At 38.2% G+C, this 20,570-nt stretch overlaps 2 protein-coding genes across 4 annotated transcripts in view; one reads left to right on the forward strand and one right to left on the reverse strand.

Annotated features, from left to right (window-relative positions):
* LOC139408741 (rho-related GTP-binding protein RhoF-like) lies at positions 1-11,970 on the reverse strand. Of its 2 annotated transcripts, none has more exons than XM_071153011.1 (5): positions 7,469-7,827; positions 6,630-6,717; positions 5,187-5,296; positions 4,333-4,467; positions 1-4,114 (listed from the first exon to the last, which is right to left on the reverse strand). In XM_071153011.1, the coding sequence occupies exons 1-5, from the start codon at positions 7,601-7,603 to the stop codon at positions 3,950-3,952; spliced, it is 633 nt and encodes a 210-aa protein (XP_071009112.1). In that variant the 5' UTR covers positions 7,604-7,827; the 3' UTR covers positions 1-3,949. The 2 variants fall into 2 exon arrangements, with proteins under 2 accessions (XP_071009112.1, XP_071009111.1); XM_071153010.1 differs by lacking the exon at positions 7,469-7,827 and adding an exon at positions 11,767-11,970 and having other exon boundaries at positions 80-4,114.
* The window catches only part of LOC139408737 (histone-lysine N-methyltransferase SETD1B-A-like), a 27,538-nt gene continuing 14,991 nt past the window's right edge, over positions 8,024-20,570 (forward strand). The window contains exons 1-6 of one of the 2 annotated variants that reach the window (XM_071153002.1): positions 8,024-11,585; positions 12,011-12,127; positions 14,346-14,500; positions 14,792-14,890; positions 15,326-15,596; positions 18,185-18,294. In XM_071153002.1, coding sequence (XP_071009103.1) covers positions 14,360-14,500; positions 14,792-14,890; positions 15,326-15,596; positions 18,185-18,294 — 621 coding nt within the window. In that variant the 5' untranslated portion in view covers positions 8,024-11,585; positions 12,011-12,127; positions 14,346-14,359. Of the gene's footprint in view, positions 11,586-12,010; positions 12,128-13,951; positions 14,159-14,345; positions 14,501-14,791; positions 14,891-15,325; positions 15,597-18,184; positions 18,295-20,570 lie in introns of those variants that run through there. The other variant, XM_071153001.1, reaches the window with a different exon arrangement.

The following is a 20,570-nucleotide window of genomic DNA, read 5'->3' on the forward strand; positions in this document are numbered from 1 at the left end:
TTTTTTGATACAAAAGTTTGGACATCTACTCATTAAGGTTTTTCTTTTTACACTTTTCTACATTGTAGAATAATAGTGAAGACAAACTATGAAATAACAGATGGAATCATGTAACCAAAAAATGTTTTAAAAAATCAAAATATATTTTATATTTGAGATTCTTCAAATTAGTCACCCTTTGCCTTGACAGCTTTGCACACTCTTGGCATTCTCTCAACCAACTTTGAGGTAGTTACCTGGAATGCATTTCAATTAACAGGTGTGACATTTTTGGAATTTCTTTCCTTCTTAATGCGTTTGAGCCAATCAGTTGTTGTGACAAGGTAGGGGTAGGTATACAGAAGATAGTCCTATTTGGTAAAAGACCAAGTCCATATTATGGCAAGAACTGCTCAAATAAGCAATGAGAAACGACAGTCCATCATTACTGTTGGAAAAGCATTCCAGGTAAAGCTGGTTGAGAGAATGCCAAGAGTGTACAAAGCTGTCATCAAGGCAAAGGGTGGCACCTTTGAAGATTTGAAAATGTATTTTGAATTTGTTTAACACTTTTTTGGTTACTACATAATTCCATGTGTTACTTCATAGTTTTGATGTCTTCACTATTGTTCTACAATGTAGAAATAGTACAAATATAGAAAAAAAACATACATTTTTGACTGGTACTGTAAATATATTTAAAAACAAATGCTTTTAGACTAACTCAAGTAGTATTTTACTGTGTGACTTCCACTTTTACTTGAGTCATTTTCTGTTTGGGTATTTTTTACTTTTACTCAAGTATGACAACTGGGTACTTCTTCCACCACTGTGTAATGGGCAAACTATTCCTTGAGTGGGTATTTATTTATAGACGACTTCGTGAAACAAATCTTGCCAGGTGATAAAGTGATCAGTAGAACCAAGCTCTTCCTAGAAATTGAACTGCTAAAGAAAATTACATTCATCCTCTCAATGATGGATGGTGAGACAAGTTTAAATGTTAAGTCCCCTATTTAGGGGACTATGAGCAGTTCTTGGACCGGTTCCGACTGACATTTGTGTGTACGGGCGCTCTGTGAACCGCGCAACATGTACAGGCAGAATTGACGCGTTCATGTAAGCCAATGATGAGATCGTAGAGATCCTATTAAATTCAAATTCTATGGCTGAGATGCAGTAGGTGTAATCTGACACCTCATTTGCATAGAGAAAACACATCACATTTTCTGGCCTATCCAGACAAGGGATCGATTTCCTCTGCCTGTGAACCTCGCAGCTCAGCTCACAATATGGCATATGAGACGGGAAAGCATCTGCGGCAAAAGCAGTGTCATCTTGCTGTGATGTTCTCAGATGGATTTAGAGATCAACATGAAAAAACGTAGAATTCAAACAAGAGCACTTTTTCTTGGTCACAGGAGGACTAAATCACTTTGTGCTTAAAGCTGAAGTTGTAACGAGTTAGCAGGCATTTGAATGGCGTCTCTGGGCAGAAATGGTAACAATTTTGTACTGCCACTAAGTACAGTTGAAGTCGGAAGTTTACATACACTTAGGTTGGAGTCATTAAAACTCGTTTTTTAACCACTCCACAAATTTCTTGTTAAGAAACTATAGTTTTGGCAAGTCGATTAGGACATCTATTTTGTTCATGACACAAGTAATTTTTCCAAAAATTGTTCACAGACAGATTACTTAACTTATAATTCACTGTAACACAATTCCAGTGGGTCAGAAGTTTACATACACTAAGTTGCCTATGCCTTTAAACAGCTTGGAAAATTCCAGAAAATTATGTCATGGCTTTAGAAGCTTCTGATAGGCTAATTGACATAATTTGAAACAATTGGAGGCGTACCTGTGGATGTATTTTAAGGCCTACCTTCAAACTCAGTGCCTCTTTGCTTGACATCATGGGAAAATCTCAAAATCAGCCAAGACCTCAGAAAATAAATTGTAGACCTCCACAAGTCTGGTTCAATTTCCAAACGCCTGAAGGTACCACGTTCATCTGTACAAACAATACGCAAGTATAAACACCATGGGATCACGCAGCCGTCATACCGCTCAGGAAGGATATGCGTTCCGTCTCCTAGAGATGAACGTACTTTGGTGCGAAAAGTGCAAATCAATCCCGGAACAACAGCCAAGGACCTTGTGAAGATGCTGGAGGAAACAGGTACAAAAGTATCTATATCCACAGTAAAACGAGTCCTATATCGACATAACCTGAAAGGCCGCTCAGCAAGGTAGAAGCTACTGTTCCTAAACCGCCATAAAAAAGCCAGACTACAGTTTGCAACTGCACATGGGAACAAAGATCATACTTTTTTCAGAAATATCCTCTGGTCTGATGAAACAAAAATAAAACTGTTTGGCCATAATGACCATCGTTATGTTTGGAGGAAAAAGGGGGAGGCTTGCAAGCCGAAGAACACTATCCCAATTGTGAAGCACGGGGGTGGCAGCATCATGTTGTGGGGGTGCTTTGCTGCAGGAGGGACTGGTGCACTTCACAAAATAGATGGCATCATGAGGAATGAAAATGATGTGGATATATTGAAGCAACATCTCAGGACATCAGTCAGGAAGTTAAAGCTTGGTCACAAATGGGTCTTCCAAATGGACAATGACCCCAAGCATACTTACAAAGTTGTGGCAAAATGACTTAAGGACAACAAAGTCAAGGTATTGGAGTGGCCATCACAAAACCCTGACCTCAATCTTATAGATATTTTTCGGCAGAACTGAAAACGCATGTGCGAGCAAGGAGGCCTACAAAACTGACTCAGTTACACCAGCTCTGTCAGAAGGAATGGGCCAAAATTCACCCAACTTATTGTGGGAAGCTTGTGGAAGGCTACCTGAATCAAAGTCAAACAATTTAAAGGCAATGCTACCAAATACTAATTGAGTGTATGTAAACTTCTGACCCACTGGGAATGTGATGAAAGAAATAAAATCTGAAAGAAATAATTCTCTCAACAATTATTCTGACATTTCACATTCTTAAAATAAAGTGGTGATCCTAACTGAGCTAAGACAGGGAATTTTTACTAGGATTAAATGTCAGGAATTTTGAAAAACTGAGTTTAAATGTATTTGGCTAAGGTGTATGTAAACTTCTGACTTCAACTGTATGATCATATTTATTTTCTATTTAGAAGGTGAAATATTATAGTAAGTTATAATTTGATTGTTATTATATTTAGAAAGCATATCAACCATTTCCAGCCCTATTCACTCACTTTTGTTGAATAGGGGAAAAATCATATGATTTGTCATATTTCTATCATATTTGTACTGTGTACATAAGCTTGTGTCCTCAAAAGTGATTACAACTCAGCAATTTCTAACTATTTTTACCGGAAAGGTGAGATTTGAATCTTTCTGGCAGTATAAGCATTACTTGGTATTGTTTATGGCCCTCTCATGATAAATAATTACTTTTGCTATGTCTATTCAGGCAGAAATCTACATTTTGATATTACTGGTTAAAAATAAACTAATATATCACAGACCAGCAATGGGTACAACAAATTATTTATAAAAGTAAAAATAGAAATTCAGTCACTGATAAAAAGGACAAAATTCTATGGTACACAATCTACTTTATCATATTCAATCTACTTTATCATATTCCCACTTATACTTTGGCCTAACGTGGAGACAAAACCACTCTGGAATCCCAGGATAGACCACAGAACTAGCAGGATTACCATCTCGACCCTAGCAGACATTAGTTCAGTGTTGAATATCATTGTCCAGATTCCAAGGGCATGAGTTGGCTGGGGACGGTGTCTCCAGACAGGCTCTTGATGAAATTGAATTAGGTTGACCCAGGATGTGGCAAGCAGTTGTTTATAATAGACAAGCAGCAGATGGTGTAGATTTGACATGTAAGACCAGGGGACAGGGTGTCCTGTTGTGTCAATTGACTTCAAGCCTCTGTCCTTTCACTAAGAGGTCACAGGACGACACAATGCCTCTTCCTCGTACGGTGTTTTGCTCTGCGGCAGGATGCCAGGGCTTTTTTAGTGGCCTCTCTGAAAATGTCCTCCACGTTTTCACGATATTTGGCTGAACACTCCAGATAAAGCTCAGCACTCATGTGCCGCCTGGTCTCCTCACCCTGTGAAACCAAACAAAGAGTATTCATTGGAAGACAGGGGAGTACTGGATCAGAATTGGAAACTGACACACAGGGCAAATCAGGGGGACTAGGATCAAACTTTTGAGAAGCAATTGAAGGCCATCATCCATAATTCAAATGAAATGGTTAAAGTCAAAGCTGCACACCGTAAGTTATGTGTATAAACCCTTTCATCAGGAGGACAGGTTGATCCTCACCTGTGTGTAAGTAATGGGAGCCTGGTCCATGGCTTTGAGCCTTCTGGTACGTTCCTTATCCTTTCTCAGGTCAGTCTTACAACCAATCAGAATGACAGGAACATCACGACAGAAGTGGTTCACTTCCGGGTACCACTGTGTGAGTCAGCAGATCACAAAAGTTAATATAGGGGTCAGGGGTCAGAGGTCAAGGTAGGAAGGAAGGTGGTCAAAATACCACATTGGGATTGCAAAAAACACTCCATAGACAGGTTGTTTGGCTTGGCTCTACGCCCATTGCATCACACACCCAGGTATCGGTTCTACAAATAGGTGTGTTTTCTTTTGTGTTTACCACCCCCCTCCCTTGCTGTAGTGTTTTACGCGTACGTCTCACTCTGACTACATTCCCCATGTCTTTATCACACTGTTTGCATTCATGGCTCTGTATTGACATTTCCCTGCTCATTGAGGGAGGCTTCCAGCACAGTCCCAGTTTGTGCTGTGGTTGATTCACATGTAGCGAAGGGAGTCAAAAGAAAGTACACCACTATATCAAAGTCAATCATTTACAATCATTCATCAAACTAAATTCCTACCTAGACATGACGTCTAACCACTGATAAGAGGTGAACTCACACAATCCTTTTCCACCTCTCTGTAGTGACTAATGTTTGGTTTGTTTACCAAACCACACTCAGTTAATGTTAGGTTCATTATGCACTGTACTGGGATCCTAGCAAAACACACCGGCCTGTCCAATTCACTCTGTGGTGAGCTGCATTAGCGTTGGATATTGTTGGGCAGAATATGAATGTCATTGGCTGTCACTGTATAATGGAATATCGTTGATGAATCATGGTCAGTGAGCTTACTTTGATTAAGACATTTTCAAAACTGGTGGGGTTGGTTACGTCATAACAGACTAACACCAGGTTGGCATTCTGATAGGAGAGTGGCCTCAAACGATCGTAGTCATCTTGGCCTGAAAAAGGTACACAGAAATACACAATGTTAAGTGTTTGATGACATTTTTTAAAGAAAATAGAGACAATGGCAAACAAGGATCTGATCCATTGGGCTTATCCTTGCAGTCCAAGAATGAAAAATAATGGCACATTCATAAAATAACAATGTTAAAAGTATGTCAAATTAAAATGTTCCACTTTTATCTAAAAAAAGAAACTCTAGTATGGAACAAGTTGATACAGAACCATGCTGGGGGTGAGTTATAAAACCACATCCTGGCTTCAACTTCCATTTCCTGTAAAATAAAGTGGCTGGTGCAGCAGTGATGACTCACAGTAAACAATGTGCTGGGACGTGATACTATGTTCCAGGAACAACCTAAGTAGATCATTCTGCCACTTATTAGTCAATACGTGTCATGTGCATATCTAGAGGGGAGTTGAATATCCAGTATTGATAGAGAACAAGTATAAAGTAATTTCTGAAACTAATTTCTCAGGAAGCCAAGTATCCTACAAGTCTGGATAAAAATCCTAAATCCATAACAAGGAGCTGAAAAGACTAGAAATCAAGTTTGACATGATCCTAATCAAATAAAAAACTTTTCAACAGAGTAAGGCATTATTTTGAAACTACTTTGCAAGTAAGTAACAATAAAACAAAGATTTTCAATTCAATATCTAGCCATTTCAGCTGATAATCTGAGGTTTCGTTGACAATGTCTAGTTAAAAGTTTCAAAGACCAGTCAGATGACAAACACAGATAGAAACAGCATTTCTGTCTATAGATGAGCCTAGGCCACATCCTGTCACAACAGCTTTCTACAAAACGGCTGCTTATCAGTGCTGCAGGAGGGCAAGGTGTAATGCTCAGTGAGATGTCGTGTCATACTCATAGTTTACCAAAAATGTTTTATTAACTACAAAGTCAGACAGTATTCTACAATAATCCATTATGACATTTCAACACAACACCTTGTTCGGGAAAAAGGAGCCAGTCAGAGAAAGGCATAAGACATGTTCAGTGCTCGTCCTAGTCCAATGTTAGTTTTTACTGCTTATTCTCCAGAAAACAAGACTATCTTTTTAAAACGGGTGGCTATATTAGTTTCTAATTGAAACCCTTTCAGAATCTCTGTTTTGAACCCATTGTTTTGAATGCATTGACGTCTGACACAATTCTATCCTTCTCTAGCTTTATGTTCCACCTAGCTGATGAAAGATCTGCTATCAGAATACCTCTGCTCAAACAGGACAGGCAAAGTGACTCCACATTCACACCCTGCATATCTGCCCACGTGCAGAAATGTAACACTCTGTTAGATATATAGATACTTAATAATACTTACCAGCTGTGTCATAGAGGTTGAGTCTAATCTCTTTCCCTCCATACTTGACTGTGGTGACATATTTCTCAAACACAGACGGAGCATACTTCTGTTAAACAGAAATGACAAAGGGAGAAAGAAATTCCGTATTTCAATCCTTTTGCATTTCCTCCATGGGATAATATTAAAGCACATAATTGAGACTTAATAGAACCAAAACTGGATACAGTGCCATAGAACACTACCGGTACATGCATTCAAAATCTATCTAGGACAATACCCTAATTATGTAACAACATTATCTTTGGAGATGGAAGCCTATATTTAGAATAGTGTTATTTTTCTGTTCTCAAATACCATGATTTTGTTTGGGAGTGTTAATGCAGTGTAAAAGGAATATATTTGCCTTCATTATTTGAAAGGTTCATGTTTATGCTGGACCTTTGGCATTACACACACCTCAGTCTGAACTTGTATAATGAACTTAACATAAATCTGATCACCAAAATTAAATAATGGAATAATAATAATAATAATAATAATAATAATAATGTCAATAGAATAATTGTTTTATTTGTATTAAGACATTTTAGTAAGATGAAATATTTAAACAATATACTTTTATATTAATTTCATGATAGAGAAGTGGAGATAATCATTAGGCTACTCATAACATTTTAGTTTCACAGCCAACCTCTGAGTTTGGCTTGGTGATGACACTGTCAACAGGGCACAAATGAATCATGACTGCATAATTCAATATATTTTTAAAGGGTGATTATCTTAATCTAAACAATAAAATTCAAACACATTTACCTTCTTATACTCTTATATTTAAAGAGATGCCATGCTGTCCTTACCTCTGGAAAGTCTCCTTTAGCATAGACCATTAGAAGGGATGTTTTCCCACAACCCCCATCACCCACAATAACAATTTTGAGCTCTTCTCCCTTCTTAGCGGTGCCATTGCTTGTCATAGTACCTTTCTGTGTCATATCTCTTCTGTACGGTCCAACAGGTCGCCGTCAGACAGAAGTCAGGGTAATGTCAGTTCCTCCAAACTGAGTCTAAACACATGTCAGTGTTGTACGATAAGTTCATTTAAAGAAACAGAGCTTGGCTAAGTGAGAAGAATAAGTGAGTAAAAACAGGAAAGGAAGAAACCAAGTTCAGGCTCATCTTAACCAGGTCTTTCCCTCTGCTCTGCTCACCACTTCTTGTTCCTGTCCAAACACTTCTCACCCACATCAATTTGTTCACCGGAAGAGTCTCTGTGGTAAGAGCTGTCATGCAACAGTCAACAGCAATGCTCTCTCACCTTCCCGCTCTGTAGTCATCTGGCCTGTCCCTTAACATCACTAGGTGGGGCTGAGGCTCACACAGAGGCATTGTCTGTATTTAAAAAGGTGTATTGAGTGTGCTTCAGCAAAGTTCTGAGTAGTTCACTCTCCTTCCTCTGTGCCCTCCTCCTCCCTCTCAGAGAAGAAATCAATAATGATCAGTGGCATCTGAGAAGTATTGGTGCTATGTGATATAGAGGGATATTATTGCAAGGACTCTGATGAAGATTGGGGTTAGATGGGGTCAGGGATCACACATGCCTAGTAACCTTTGACTTGATGGATCTGTGCCACCTTGAATTCTGGAGCTCTCTTATTTTACTTAGAGTTAGGGATATAACCACTATGGATGAAAATGCTATTCTATGTCACCCTGTGTGCCTTAACTAGACCTCTGAAATTATACTGAAAATGTGACCACTAAACCACAATAAATGTAAGTTGGCAGTTTTCTTTAAGAAATCATCATCTCTGAGATGTCTTTTTCATTTTGACAGTTGTCAGTATTTTAAACCACCAACAATTTCAAAAGCGCAAAGACAACACAAGACAGACATCTTATTGATTTATATTTATTTACAATTCAAAAGTATCTTTTTTAAACAATTTCTTACAAAAGTAACATGATATTTTGATTAACATTTTATAAGAGAAAGCACATTTGAAAGACCATTGGGTAAACTGTTAAACATTTTTTTATGTTTAAAAGCATACTTTTATGTAACTCTTTTCAACCTAGTGCTTCATTGCCACCTACAGGAATGCCACCAAAAGGGATATTTCATTTTGGCTTCTGACAGGCAGTATGTGTGTGAAAAAAAATAAGGAGAGATAAGGAGAGATATATTTGGTTTAGATAGCATACAGTTTGTGGCAAAATAAATAGACCCAAAGAAAAATAAAGGCAATTTCAATATACACACAATATCTACATTTGTATCAGTGGATTTTGTCATGTTTTTCTAATCTAAATTGTGGGATTTATGTGAAGTGATATGTTATATGAATAATAACGTTGGCTATATTCTGTTATTATTGCACCAATAACAGTTAATCAATTTCTCTTAAGATTTATTTCAGCCCTTTGGAGAACAGGCAGCTGCCCTTTTGAAGGGCTAGGCCTATAACACTCCTATGCTCTCAAGCGGTCATGGAGCAGGGAAAATACTATTCAGAAAAGAGAGTGAACGCATATGAATAATGTAGGCTCTATGTTTAAACACATGCATAGACATTCCATATTCGCATTAAATTTGAGTAAAATACAGTTTTGACTAGCGGTACTAAAATGGCCGCTCTCTCTCTTCTGTCCATTTCGTACTGTGCGCAAATGGTGACGCTGGAGTCGAGGCCAAACTCGAGGAAATCTTGACTCCACATAATGTATTCGCCTCCCAACACTATCCAAATCAAAACGATCCATGGGATTCATTTTGATTTGGATAATGTTGTAGGCGAATACATTTTTTAAGCAACATTTGTGTTTAAATCTTACAATTATATCTTTATTTTCCTGTGACATAGGCCTACTGAATTAACACAATTTATGAGCTAAAATACCATCGTGCACGCAACATAAATCAACGGGAGTAGCCCAATTTGATCATTGTAAAACCCTCCTCCCTATAATCGATTATATTTCTGTGGGACTGCAATCCAGATTAGAATGGTCAAAATGTGATTCGAAAAATTGACGTGTTGAATGTATAGTCTATGTTAAACGTTTATAACGGTAAATATACATTTTGTAACTTTTAACAGTGTTTAGTCATTTGGCAAATTATCTAAATTACCCTGGGTCTATTTATTTTGAAGACAATTTTATTTTGTCTATAGGCTCCAGGCGATGAATGCTGGTTGAATACATTTAAATGTATTATTCTAAATTAAATGCAAAAAAATGGTGCAGTAACCTGTGTCCAGCTCTCCAAATACATTCCAAAACATTTTATACAACTATCGAAAGCAACATTATCCCCAAAATATATAAACATGAATTGAGTTATGCTATCATTTTAACTATTAACAGATTGACATAAAGGCCTAAATAGATACCCATCTTGCCTGCATAGAACAGCTTGACGTGCAACGGTCCGAGTATTAGGCTCTGTATTTACGAATGTGCAAAGAGAAATAGTGTAGCCTACTGTACTGCGAGCAGTCGTTGGTCTTCTGCACAAGAGGCCCATTCCCTTCCCCCACTGGGTGTGCTTTTGTGTTCCTTCTATGCTTACGTAATGCTAACATTGCACAAAGACAGCTGTCCGGTTTTGCCATACAAAAAAACATTACTATGATTCAGTCGGATTTTTAATAGAGGTCTGCCGGTCATAGAAAGACATTTGGCCAACAATAATGTATTTTTTTTTTACATTTTACCTTCTACTCTAGTTGCTTCTATAATAGTAAAAACATGCCCTGCAATAATTTGAGCACTGAGGAACGAATGGAATGGTCTGCATGGTTATATTCTATATGTTATATTCTCTACAAGAAAGGCCCATCAATTGCTGGTATCTGGTATGCCCAACGCATCAATTTTGTTTTCAGAGGGTGTAAACACGTCGTTGGATGGCTGGTTTAGGCTAGTTTAGCCTCGTGACCTTATGGTTCGACGATCCTTTTAACCTTGGCCATTTACGCAGCAATTGTGCATTGGGTATTGAACCCTTCCTGGAAAACCCAGCTCCTCTACAGTTGACTCTAAAACAGTTCCGACATGTAGACTATGTTCTCTGTTTTTGACAGTGAGGTTATTCAACCGCTGTGTTGATCAAGAGACTAAGATTGATCAGCATTATGCATGGCATAGACTACTGTACGCATAGCAACTGTAGCCAGACGAGCACACCTGGAGACCCTTACTCAGGAAAACAACCTCACCACACACACACACACAGCTTTGTTCCTATTGTTCTGCTTTACCTATAGGATGGATTACATCTTGCTTGTCTGACATGTAACATCTTCTGAGTAGCTGATCAACACCTCGAAATACAACATCGAACCATTATCTTGAAGGGGAAATAGAGAGAGCACGAAGAAGTCTGAAATCCCCTTTGAGTATCCTGAACGAAATACAGCACTATGTTCGAAATCGTTTCTTCTGACCTTATATGGCTGTGTGGGTGCAGTTCTCTCAGACGAGTGGCAACCGGCCAGATTCTCAGATTACTGTCGTTCGCCAAAACCGGTTTAGATCTACCAGCAACTAGACTGAATGTGCCATGTTTCTCCGCTCTGTCGTTTGAATTCTGCTGTAGCCTACACTCTTTTACACACAGATACACACACACCCGTTGAAGTCATATTTCTTGCGCACCATTGATATGCTACATTTCCAGTGAGCAAACAGAGACCTGTGTGGGAGACTCAGTTATTTTTTGCGACTGACTATTTCGCCCAGCAATGGCGCAGCAACATAACCAGCACATAGTGATCTCGTTTGTCTGTGAAGAAGCCATTTTGAAATTGAGAACAGAACAGCAGAGAGAAGCCATTAAACAACAGTACATATAAAAAGGTCGTTTTTTGGACAAGTGGGAGCAATGAGATGTCTACAAGATTAATGACCCCTTAAAGCATTTCAGTGCTCCCAATAAGACATCTTTCTATTGGATTACATGTTTAATTAACTGTAAGTGTATGATTAGTATTTAATTCCAACAATATAATTTCACTTATTTCAATATAATACTTGTTAAGATAAACTTGGATAAATACATCCTTGGTGAACCTGCTTCTTAAAACAATCAACTTTCCCATTATTGTTGTTTAGAACTATAGCCTATGCTTTGAGACAGCTCAAAATCCATTACCTTTAAAATGACAAGATTTCCATGGCAGTATGTTATGTCGTGTAGCTTCACTTTTAACATCTTCAAATTCGAGGGTGAGGGATTTGACTGCAATTCTGTCTTCAAGGAAGAGAGAGGGGAGTTGGTTTGCATACTGCTCTCACTGATGCTGATGGAAGATTTTCAGCATTTGTTATTCGTTGGTCAAATAGCAGTGAAGACTAAGTGAAATAGTTTTGGGCTAATTGTTTTCTTCCTTTTTTAGGTGTTGCATCCCCACCCTTCCCTTAAGCCAATATTAGAGGATCCGAAGATGGGAATGAAAACGTTCCATTTCCCCCTGCATTTAGGCCTGATAAATGTATTTCATCACAATGTTAAGGTAAATATTTTCATTAGTTTCATTTTTCATCTGCTTCCTGTTGGATTCAGTATCTATGTGCTTAGCCTTTGGGGATACTAATAAGTAGGATTGAGTCTGGAATTCTACAGAAATAAAAATATGCCCTTGAAACAAGGTCAAGTAAATGTTACCCTCACATTCGTTCTGTCTAATGTCCCAAAAAAATGTAGGCCTATAGCCTTCTCCTTACTATGAACCTTTATCATTTCACACATTTAGTGCATGAGCCATCATTTGAAGGAAGAATACTTACTGACTTTCAGGGCATTAAAGGTGTCTGTTGTGTAACTAGATACTGTAGCCTACCATGTGAAAGATGAGAAGCAACCACTCTTTAATGTAGAAAAAGGGGGTTAGCTGAGAACAAACAGCCAATTTCCAGATTCAGCATTTTTGAGAAAGGCCATTTGCTCTCTGGCCTGTTTTGTGCTGACAGAGCAGCAAATATACTTAGCCTCTGATGGATATAGTTAAAACAGCATGCAAATTAATGTATTGAAGAGAGGTGGCAATTCTACTGACACCATTACTCATAAATGATCAATGTATGATAGAAGTCAATGAATAAACAGAATTGTGATATTTTAATAAGAGTAACTGCACATTTCCTACATTTAAAATTTTACAAAAGTTAATAAAATGTCATTTACAAATGCTATCATACATGGCCATTTACAGTGCAAAATGCCATTACAATGTCATTATACTTTTTCTCTTCATAGCAACTACAAGCTGTTTATTCACTATTTTTTACTTTAGAATCACAAATACTTTTATGGGTGTGCCATGACCTAGTTAGGACAAAGATGGATTCCAAGCAGAGGAGAAAAAAAGGTTAAAAATGTCAAAGGGATAACATCCAGTATTTTATCTTCCTTCTTCTCAATCCTGTCAATGAGGAATCATTGTAATTTATCATAGTCCATAAAGAGATGAGGAAATCAAGTATAAGATCCCTTTTGGAACAAAGGAAACCCATATTGGCCATTGAGTCCCATTTCAGGAAAATGGCTGCTGAGCGCGCGCTCAGCCCCCTCTCTGCTCACTGTTAAAGGATTCCTCAGCCGTGCCTCTAATAGCAGAAGCTAAAATGGAGCTTCGCTCTGATTGGCCAGTGGAACTGCTACTGTTAACCAGCCAATTGCCCAAGCACTGCAAAATGTCATGCAATGGATGGTACATCTCCTTACATACTTAACACAAAAGCTCAAAAGGACAATTGAACAGATTAATAATGCAAAACGTGTCGGCTAAGATAAATGGTTACTTTAAAATCTCCCCATATTTGGCTTTTGGATATAATAAGGGTATAACAGACTAAGTGCATAGGTTATAATGTAGTCCTAGTCTGCAGTTGCAAACTGTTTTTGAGTAATGTTTTATTTACGTAATATATTGTAAACAGACCCAACAGTTTTCATGAGAAGCACCATTAACACAGCTCTAGGGTCAGGTTTTAAAATTCCTTTGGCTAACCTTTTCAAGCAGGAATTAAAACGTAATACTGACCCTAGATCTGTGCTTAGACAGAAGTTGCGTCTGCCTTCTATGTCCATCTTGTTTCCCGTATGAGTAAATGTAGGCGGTAGATTCAACACTTATTACATGCCCAATGTGCGAGCTATAGTTACTATACAATTACTTTTAATATTTGCATTAAAATGAATACATATCTTGATTTATTAGTGTGATTTTGTGTTTAAAATTGTCCCATAATATTCCAAAATATACGCATACGTAAAGAACCTCGAATCGAAAGTGCGAATGGTATGAGGGAAGGGAAGCTCAATAGTGGTGTATTGTGGGAGAGACCGAAACCCCAGACTGGAGGCACAATATGTGTTGGCTCGCAAAAAGGAGGCAGTATCCTTTAAATCATGTAGTGTAATCAGTGGGAGGTAAACGATCTCGCCGTTTGATTATTAAAATATCGTTCGATCGGATAAATCATGTCCAAGCCAGGGGAAAGAAACAGGCTAAACGAAGACCATGGCAGAAAGCAGAGTTCAAGTAAGCCTGCTCTTTTTTTTCTTCTTTCCTCTGTAATGTCTGTTTCGGTTACTGGGATACTCTTCTGACCCCCATTTTCTTCCTCGGTATTTGCAAATTCAAGCATCTACTACTGTAGGCTATCGCTACGATGTAACGAGTGTTCGTGCGTGAGTCTGTTGCTCTCATCTTCTTGACATTTCTACAGGTTTGGCGAACGGCATGGACAACCACCATCCCGTTTGCAGTTCGGGAGAGAAACGAAGTCACCATTGGAGAAGTTTCAAGTTGATTATTGACCCAGCGTTGAAAAAGGGATCGCACAAACTGTATCGTTACGATGGAACTTCATTTAACATGCCCGTAAGTGTTACATCCGTATTAGAAAAGAGAAACCCCTTCCCTACATTGTTGCATAGTGTTCGCCTCAAAGATTGACACAATGTACATTGTTAGTGGGCAGGACACGCTACTTTCTGCACCTGACACAGTGCATCAAAAGTGTCACTATCCCGGCGCTACAAACGCAGTCAAGGGTTTATGTAAAAAAAAAAAAATCCTATCAACTTGATTGATCGGCAATCGGCCTGTTATAACACTCCTGCTTGTCAGAACTTTGAATGGTTAGGCTACATTTTATCATTCATTCTACAGAACCCTGGGATGCCACCCGTCGATATCGTCCGAGACCCAAGAATCGGTCGTCTCTGGACAAAGTACAAGGAGACCGATCTGCCGGTTCCAAAGTTTAAGGTAGGCTAATGAGTTAAACACTAAGATCTTAAACGAATGTGCAATGATTTAGACATTTTCGGTCTGTTACAGCCTTCTAAAGTTCCGAAGTTTTAGGTATGCAGACACACCCCCTCGCTGATGTTGATTGCGTCATGTTTTTTTATTTAGGATGTAGTGCGCCAGGCAGGCAACACATGCTACTGTCCCTTTATAGAATACACATTTTGCATGTTGTAGCCTATGTCAACACCATTCTATAGTGGTTATTTGGTTTTTAAAAATGTGAACGGCAGCTGTCCTAAAAGGATGATATTTAATCAGATATACATGCATTTTATTTTTGTTTGTAACATTGAAGCCTGTAACTCAGGTTTCAATGGCTAATGGATACATATGCTGTAGCCTAAATAAATGTAACATTCATAATGTAATGCAACTATTTTATTTCTCCAGATTGACGAATGTTACATTGGCCGTGTTCCACCCAAGGAGGTGACATTTGCCAGGCTGAATGATAACATCAGAGAAGGTTTTTTGACTGACATGTGCAAGAAATTTGGAGACATAGAAGAGGTGGAAATTCTCTACAATCCGAAGAACAAAAAGCATTTAGGAATAGCTAAAGTTATTTTTGGAACTGTAAAAGCAGCCAAGGATGCTGTCCAGACTCTACACAACACGTCTGTCATGGGCAACATCATCCACGTGGAGCTGGATCCAAAAGGTAAGCAATCTTTGCATGGGCTAAATATATGAGAGTATTTATAAATAATGTGCAATTAATGCTGTTGTAGGAACTACATTTACACATATGTGATAACATGATCCTTTATTTATAAGGTGTCACTAATTCAACTTTTGGAGGAGAACATTTAGTCGCGTGTATACATTTACTCTGGTTGCTTGGTTACCAGAGTAATTGCATCTCAATGTCAGTACGATTTACATGGGATTCAGCCCACGAGCATCAAAACGGTGTACAAACTGCAGAACTGTCTTTTTTAGACTAGAATACAAATACAAATGAAACACTGTTAGGCCTATATCGGTTTGGACTTGTTTATTTTATTTATATCTGATTATTGCAGTAATCATTGAATTAGTTATACTTGTAGTTTGTTTCTTTCTATGCACAGGGATGGCCTATAATCAAACAATTAGGCTTGAAATATGTTAAACTATAGCCAAAATATAGTTGCTTACTTTCAGCCTATAATTAAACAATATTTTACCGGTTCATGCTAGCTGCATTTTACAATCTTAATATCTTTGGCTGTAGCCATTAATATTGGTAATGTATCTTATTTAAAATTGACACATCAAGAACCTGTAACAGTTTCATTCTCTTAAAGAGACAGTGGTTCCTCTCATGTCAGCAGAAGGTGCTCAGTGATGCATTTGGTTTATAGGCCTACTGGTAGCCTATATAGCCAGCAGCAGTAGGCATATATCCCTGAAATGTATTTTTCAACTAGGCTAATGATCTCCATGTGTAGCTGCTGATTTAAAACGTCCATGAAATGTCACAAGAAAATGTCTTGTTATAAATCATGCAGAAACTCCTCCAAACCATAATTTTCTGTTTTATAAAATAAATTGAATAATAATGCCTTCAGAAAGTATTCATACCCCTTGATTTATTCCACATTTTGTTGTGTTTCAGCCTGAATTCATGTTGGATGAAAAAATATATAATTCTCATCCATCTACACACAATACCCCATAATGACAAAGTGAAAACATGTTTTTTGAAATGTTTGCAAATCTATCTCATTTACATAAACATTCATACACCTGAGTCAGTAGAAGCACCTTTGGTAGCAATTACAGCTGTGTGTCTTTCTGGGTAAGTCTCTAAGAACTTTCCACACCTGGATTGTGCAACATTTGTCCATTTATTATTTTCAAAACTCTTCAAGCTATCTCAAATTGGTTGTTGATCATTGCCAGACAACCATTTTCAGGCCCTGCCATGTATTTTCAAGTAGATTTAAGTCAAATGTTATTCGGACACTCATGAACATTCACTGTGTTCTTGGTAAGCAACTCCAGTACAGATTTTGCCTTGTGTTTTGGGTTATTGTCCTGCTGAAAGGTGAATTCTTCTTCCAGTGTGTGGTGGAAAGCAGACTGAACCAGGTTTTCCCACTAGGATTTTGCCTGTGCTTAGCGCCATTTGTTTTATTTATTTTTATCCTGAAAAACTCCCCCTTCATTAAAGATTACAAGCATACCCATAACATGATGCAGCCACCACTATGCTTGAACATATGGAGAATGGTACACAGTAATGTGTTGTATTGGATTTGCCCCAACAATTTTGTACTCAGGACAAAAAGTGTATTGCTTTGCCACATTTGTTGCAGTATTTCTTTAGTGCTGAAGCAAACAGGATGCATGTTTTGGAATATTTGTATTCTGTAGAGGCTTCCTTCTTTTCACTCTGTCAATTAGGTTAGTATTGTGGAGTAACTAAAATGTTGTTGATCCATCTTCAGTTTTCTCCTATCACAACCATTAAACAATGTTTTAAAGTCACCATTGGCCTCATTGTGAAATCCCTGAGAGGTTTCCTTCCACTCCGGCAACTGAGTTAAGAAGGGCACTTGTTTTCTTGTTGTGACTGGGTGTATTGATAAACCATCCAAAGTGTAATAATTCAATTCACCATGCTCAAAGGGATATTCAATGTCTATTTTTTTTATTTGTACCCATCTACCAATAGGTGCCATTCTTTGAGAGGCATTGGAAAACCTCCCTGGTCTTTGTGGTTGAATCTGTGTTTGAAATTCACTGCAGGACTGTGGGACCTTACAATTATCTGTATGTGTGGAGTACAGAGCTTGAAGTAGACATTCAAAACTCATGTTAAACACTGTTATTGCACATAGAATCCATGCAACATATTATTTTAATTGTTAGGCATATTTTTACTCCTGAATTGTATGCTTTCCATAACAAAGGGGTTGAATACTTATTGACTCAAGACATTTCAGCTTTTCATATTTTATTTTTTGGAAAAATTTCAAACAACATAACTCCACTATAACATTATGGGGATTTTGGGTAGGCCAGTGACAACTCAATTGAATCCATGTTAAATTCAAAATGTGGAAAAAGTCAAGGGGTGTAAAGGCACTATATATCACATATTATTGCATATACATTATTTTGTATTTATTGCTGTGCATGATGTTCTTTTTACTCACCTCCTAAGGCGTCAACTAAAGGGTAACTGAGAAATATAATTGTCTATTTCAGTAAGGTGCCACCAAACCTTTATTGTACCATATCTTAACCTTATCCATTCAGGAGAGAATCGCCTTCGATACTTCCAGCTACTTCTGAATGGCACCTTCACCCCTCGGACACTTCCGGTGGGAGGAGAGGTGTCCCCTCGTAGCCTGGCAGAGGCTCTTCTGGTAAGACCACCCTTTTTGTGTTGATGTTTAGCAGCACTTATGTTGTATTTAAGAAAATGTGCAAGTGTTCCATAACAGGCTCGCAGGAAAGGTCAGCATGTTTAATTTGTCTGAACATTCTATTTGATGTACCTTTTGTAGCAGTGCCCACTGATAGACAATGCCCTAGTCCCTTGAATTGATTGTAAAGTTCTGAGCATAATCCTGAGTCTCCCAACTTTCAAGGAAAACTCCAACCAAAAATTATCTTTTGGTGTTTGTCAATTATTGACTTAGTTTTCAAGATATGTAATTTTCAAAATGCAGAAATCCTCCCTGTATGTTCCATTGTCAATATATACTGCAGAATAGCCAGTGTAACTCACCTGAAATGTATTTCAGTTGAAGGCCTAGTTAAGTAATTACTGTCAGTAGTTTTTTCAGCTTCAAAGGTTTGTTTGGTGAATCATTTTGCTCTATGCCTGACTCATTTACCCATTTCAGACAGATGTGGTTTATTACATCTAATAAAGAATATATATATATATATATATATGTATATGAGAGAGAGAGATATGGATATATAGCAATGTTTATATAACCTCCTTTCATACAGCCCCTTTACCATGTTCTTGCAAATTGTAACTTGCAAATTGTGATGGGTGGGGTGTGTTGTAAAACTATGGGGGCTGTTGGCATTTCAAATTAGGGAGGTGTTACATTTTATTTGACCTTTTATTTAACTAAGCAAGTCAGTTAAGAACCAATTCTTATTTTCAATGACGGCATAGGAAGAGTGGGTTAACTGCCTTGTTCAGGGGCAGAACGATAGATTTTTACCTTGTTAGCTCGGGGATTCGATCTTGCAACGTTTCGGTTTCTAGTCCAACGCTCTAACCACTAGGCTACCTGCCGACGTGTTAATGAATTTACCTACAGAAAAAGCACAGAACCATTTACACAGACACAATACCTGTATTTTGGTTACATGGTCTGTGAAAATGCAGGAATCATGTCTAGGTCTTTAGGTGGCTTTTCATTTGCTATGTTGTTGTTTTTACCCCCTACCCCTTTCAGATCTAACATAAAGCATGTAAAATGAAGTAGGCATGGTAAATTAGTGGGACTTTGGTCTGTGTATGAAAGGGATAATTGTTACTGCCCTGTACTCAAGTGAGTCCCAGTGAACCCCTAGCCAATCTAAGCTGACACCCTTATCTCTAATCTCTATCAGTGCAGCAGGTGGTAAAATGGGGCCCAGGAAGGAATGTTGTCAAGAACGTCTGCCTGCCTGCAGAGAAAAGGGTCTGCCTGTACTTTGAACCGTAGCCCTTACTGCTCAGCTGCTCCTGCAAGCACTGCTAGGCTGTTTTTAGCTGTTTTAATTAATACATATTGGGAAGTGTTGCAAAAACTCAAATTTGACCATACATCTTTAGATATAACTGTTGGCCTGTTAAGTGAAATCATAACTCTGGTGCTAAAAATCTGATGTTTTATACAGTCAGGCCCGAAGTTATTGGCACCCTTGATTAGCAATTATAAATAAAACAAATACTGAGCTGTATTGCATGCAATTATTTTTTTACAACGAATGTTTTATTTTAATGGGAGTCAAAATCAATGGCACCTCTGTTTTTCAATACCTCACCATGTGCGCATAATGACACTGAGCCTTTAAAATCTATATATAATTATTTTTTAGTTTGGAGAACACACTGGGTGGGATCTTGGACCCTTCCTCTGTACAGAATCTTTCCAGATCCTTGATATCCTTTGTCTGCGCTTATGGCAGGGACGTCATTTCAGCTAAACCTAGGGTATGGTAAAGTGACGGGGGGAATTCAACCCGCTAATACTCCTGAACTGCATTTGCTTTTTAATCGGTATTAGAATGATTTAGTAGCCTATTTTACATTGTTGGTGTTGAGCTAGGGTATGGCAACTGCCATAACCAATTTACGCCCCTGGCTTATGGACTGTCCTCTTCCATTCAAACCACAGGTTTTCAATGGGGTTCAAGCCAAAGACTGAGATAGCTATTGCAGAATGTTGATTTTTTTTTGTGGATTTTAATGTGTGCTTGGTTATTGTCTTGCTGGAAGATCCACTTGTGGCCAAGTTTCAGCCTCATGGTAGAGGAAACCAGTTTTTTTTGGCTAAAATGCCTTAGTACTGGGTAAAGTTCATCATGCTGTTGACCTTAACAAGGGCCCCAGGACCAGTGGATGCAAAATGTCTCCATAAGATAAAATACCCACCACCATATTTTACAGTAGGTATGGGGTTCTTTACTT

This window comes from Oncorhynchus clarkii, chromosome 5 (genome assembly GCF_045791955.1).
Source record: "Oncorhynchus clarkii lewisi isolate Uvic-CL-2024 chromosome 5, UVic_Ocla_1.0, whole genome shotgun sequence".
NCBI lineage: Eukaryota > Metazoa > Chordata > Actinopteri > Salmoniformes > Salmonidae > Oncorhynchus > Oncorhynchus clarkii.

What these genes read in the sequence shown, in the direction of transcription:
- LOC139408741 (XM_071153011.1), bottom strand. Translation starts at nt 7,603, where the DNA reads ATGACACAGAAAGGTACTATGACAAGCAATGGCACCGCTAAGAAGGGA. An exon ending in CTAAAGGAGACTTTCCAGAG is followed by an intron (nt 6,718 to 7,468) that starts GTAAGGACAGCA and finishes TCTGTTTAACAG; the next exon opens with AAGTATGCTCCGTCTGTGTT. An exon ending in CAACCTCTATGACACAGCTG is followed by an intron (nt 5,297 to 6,629) that starts GTAAGTATTATT and finishes TACCTTTTTCAG; the next exon opens with GCCAAGATGACTACGATCGT.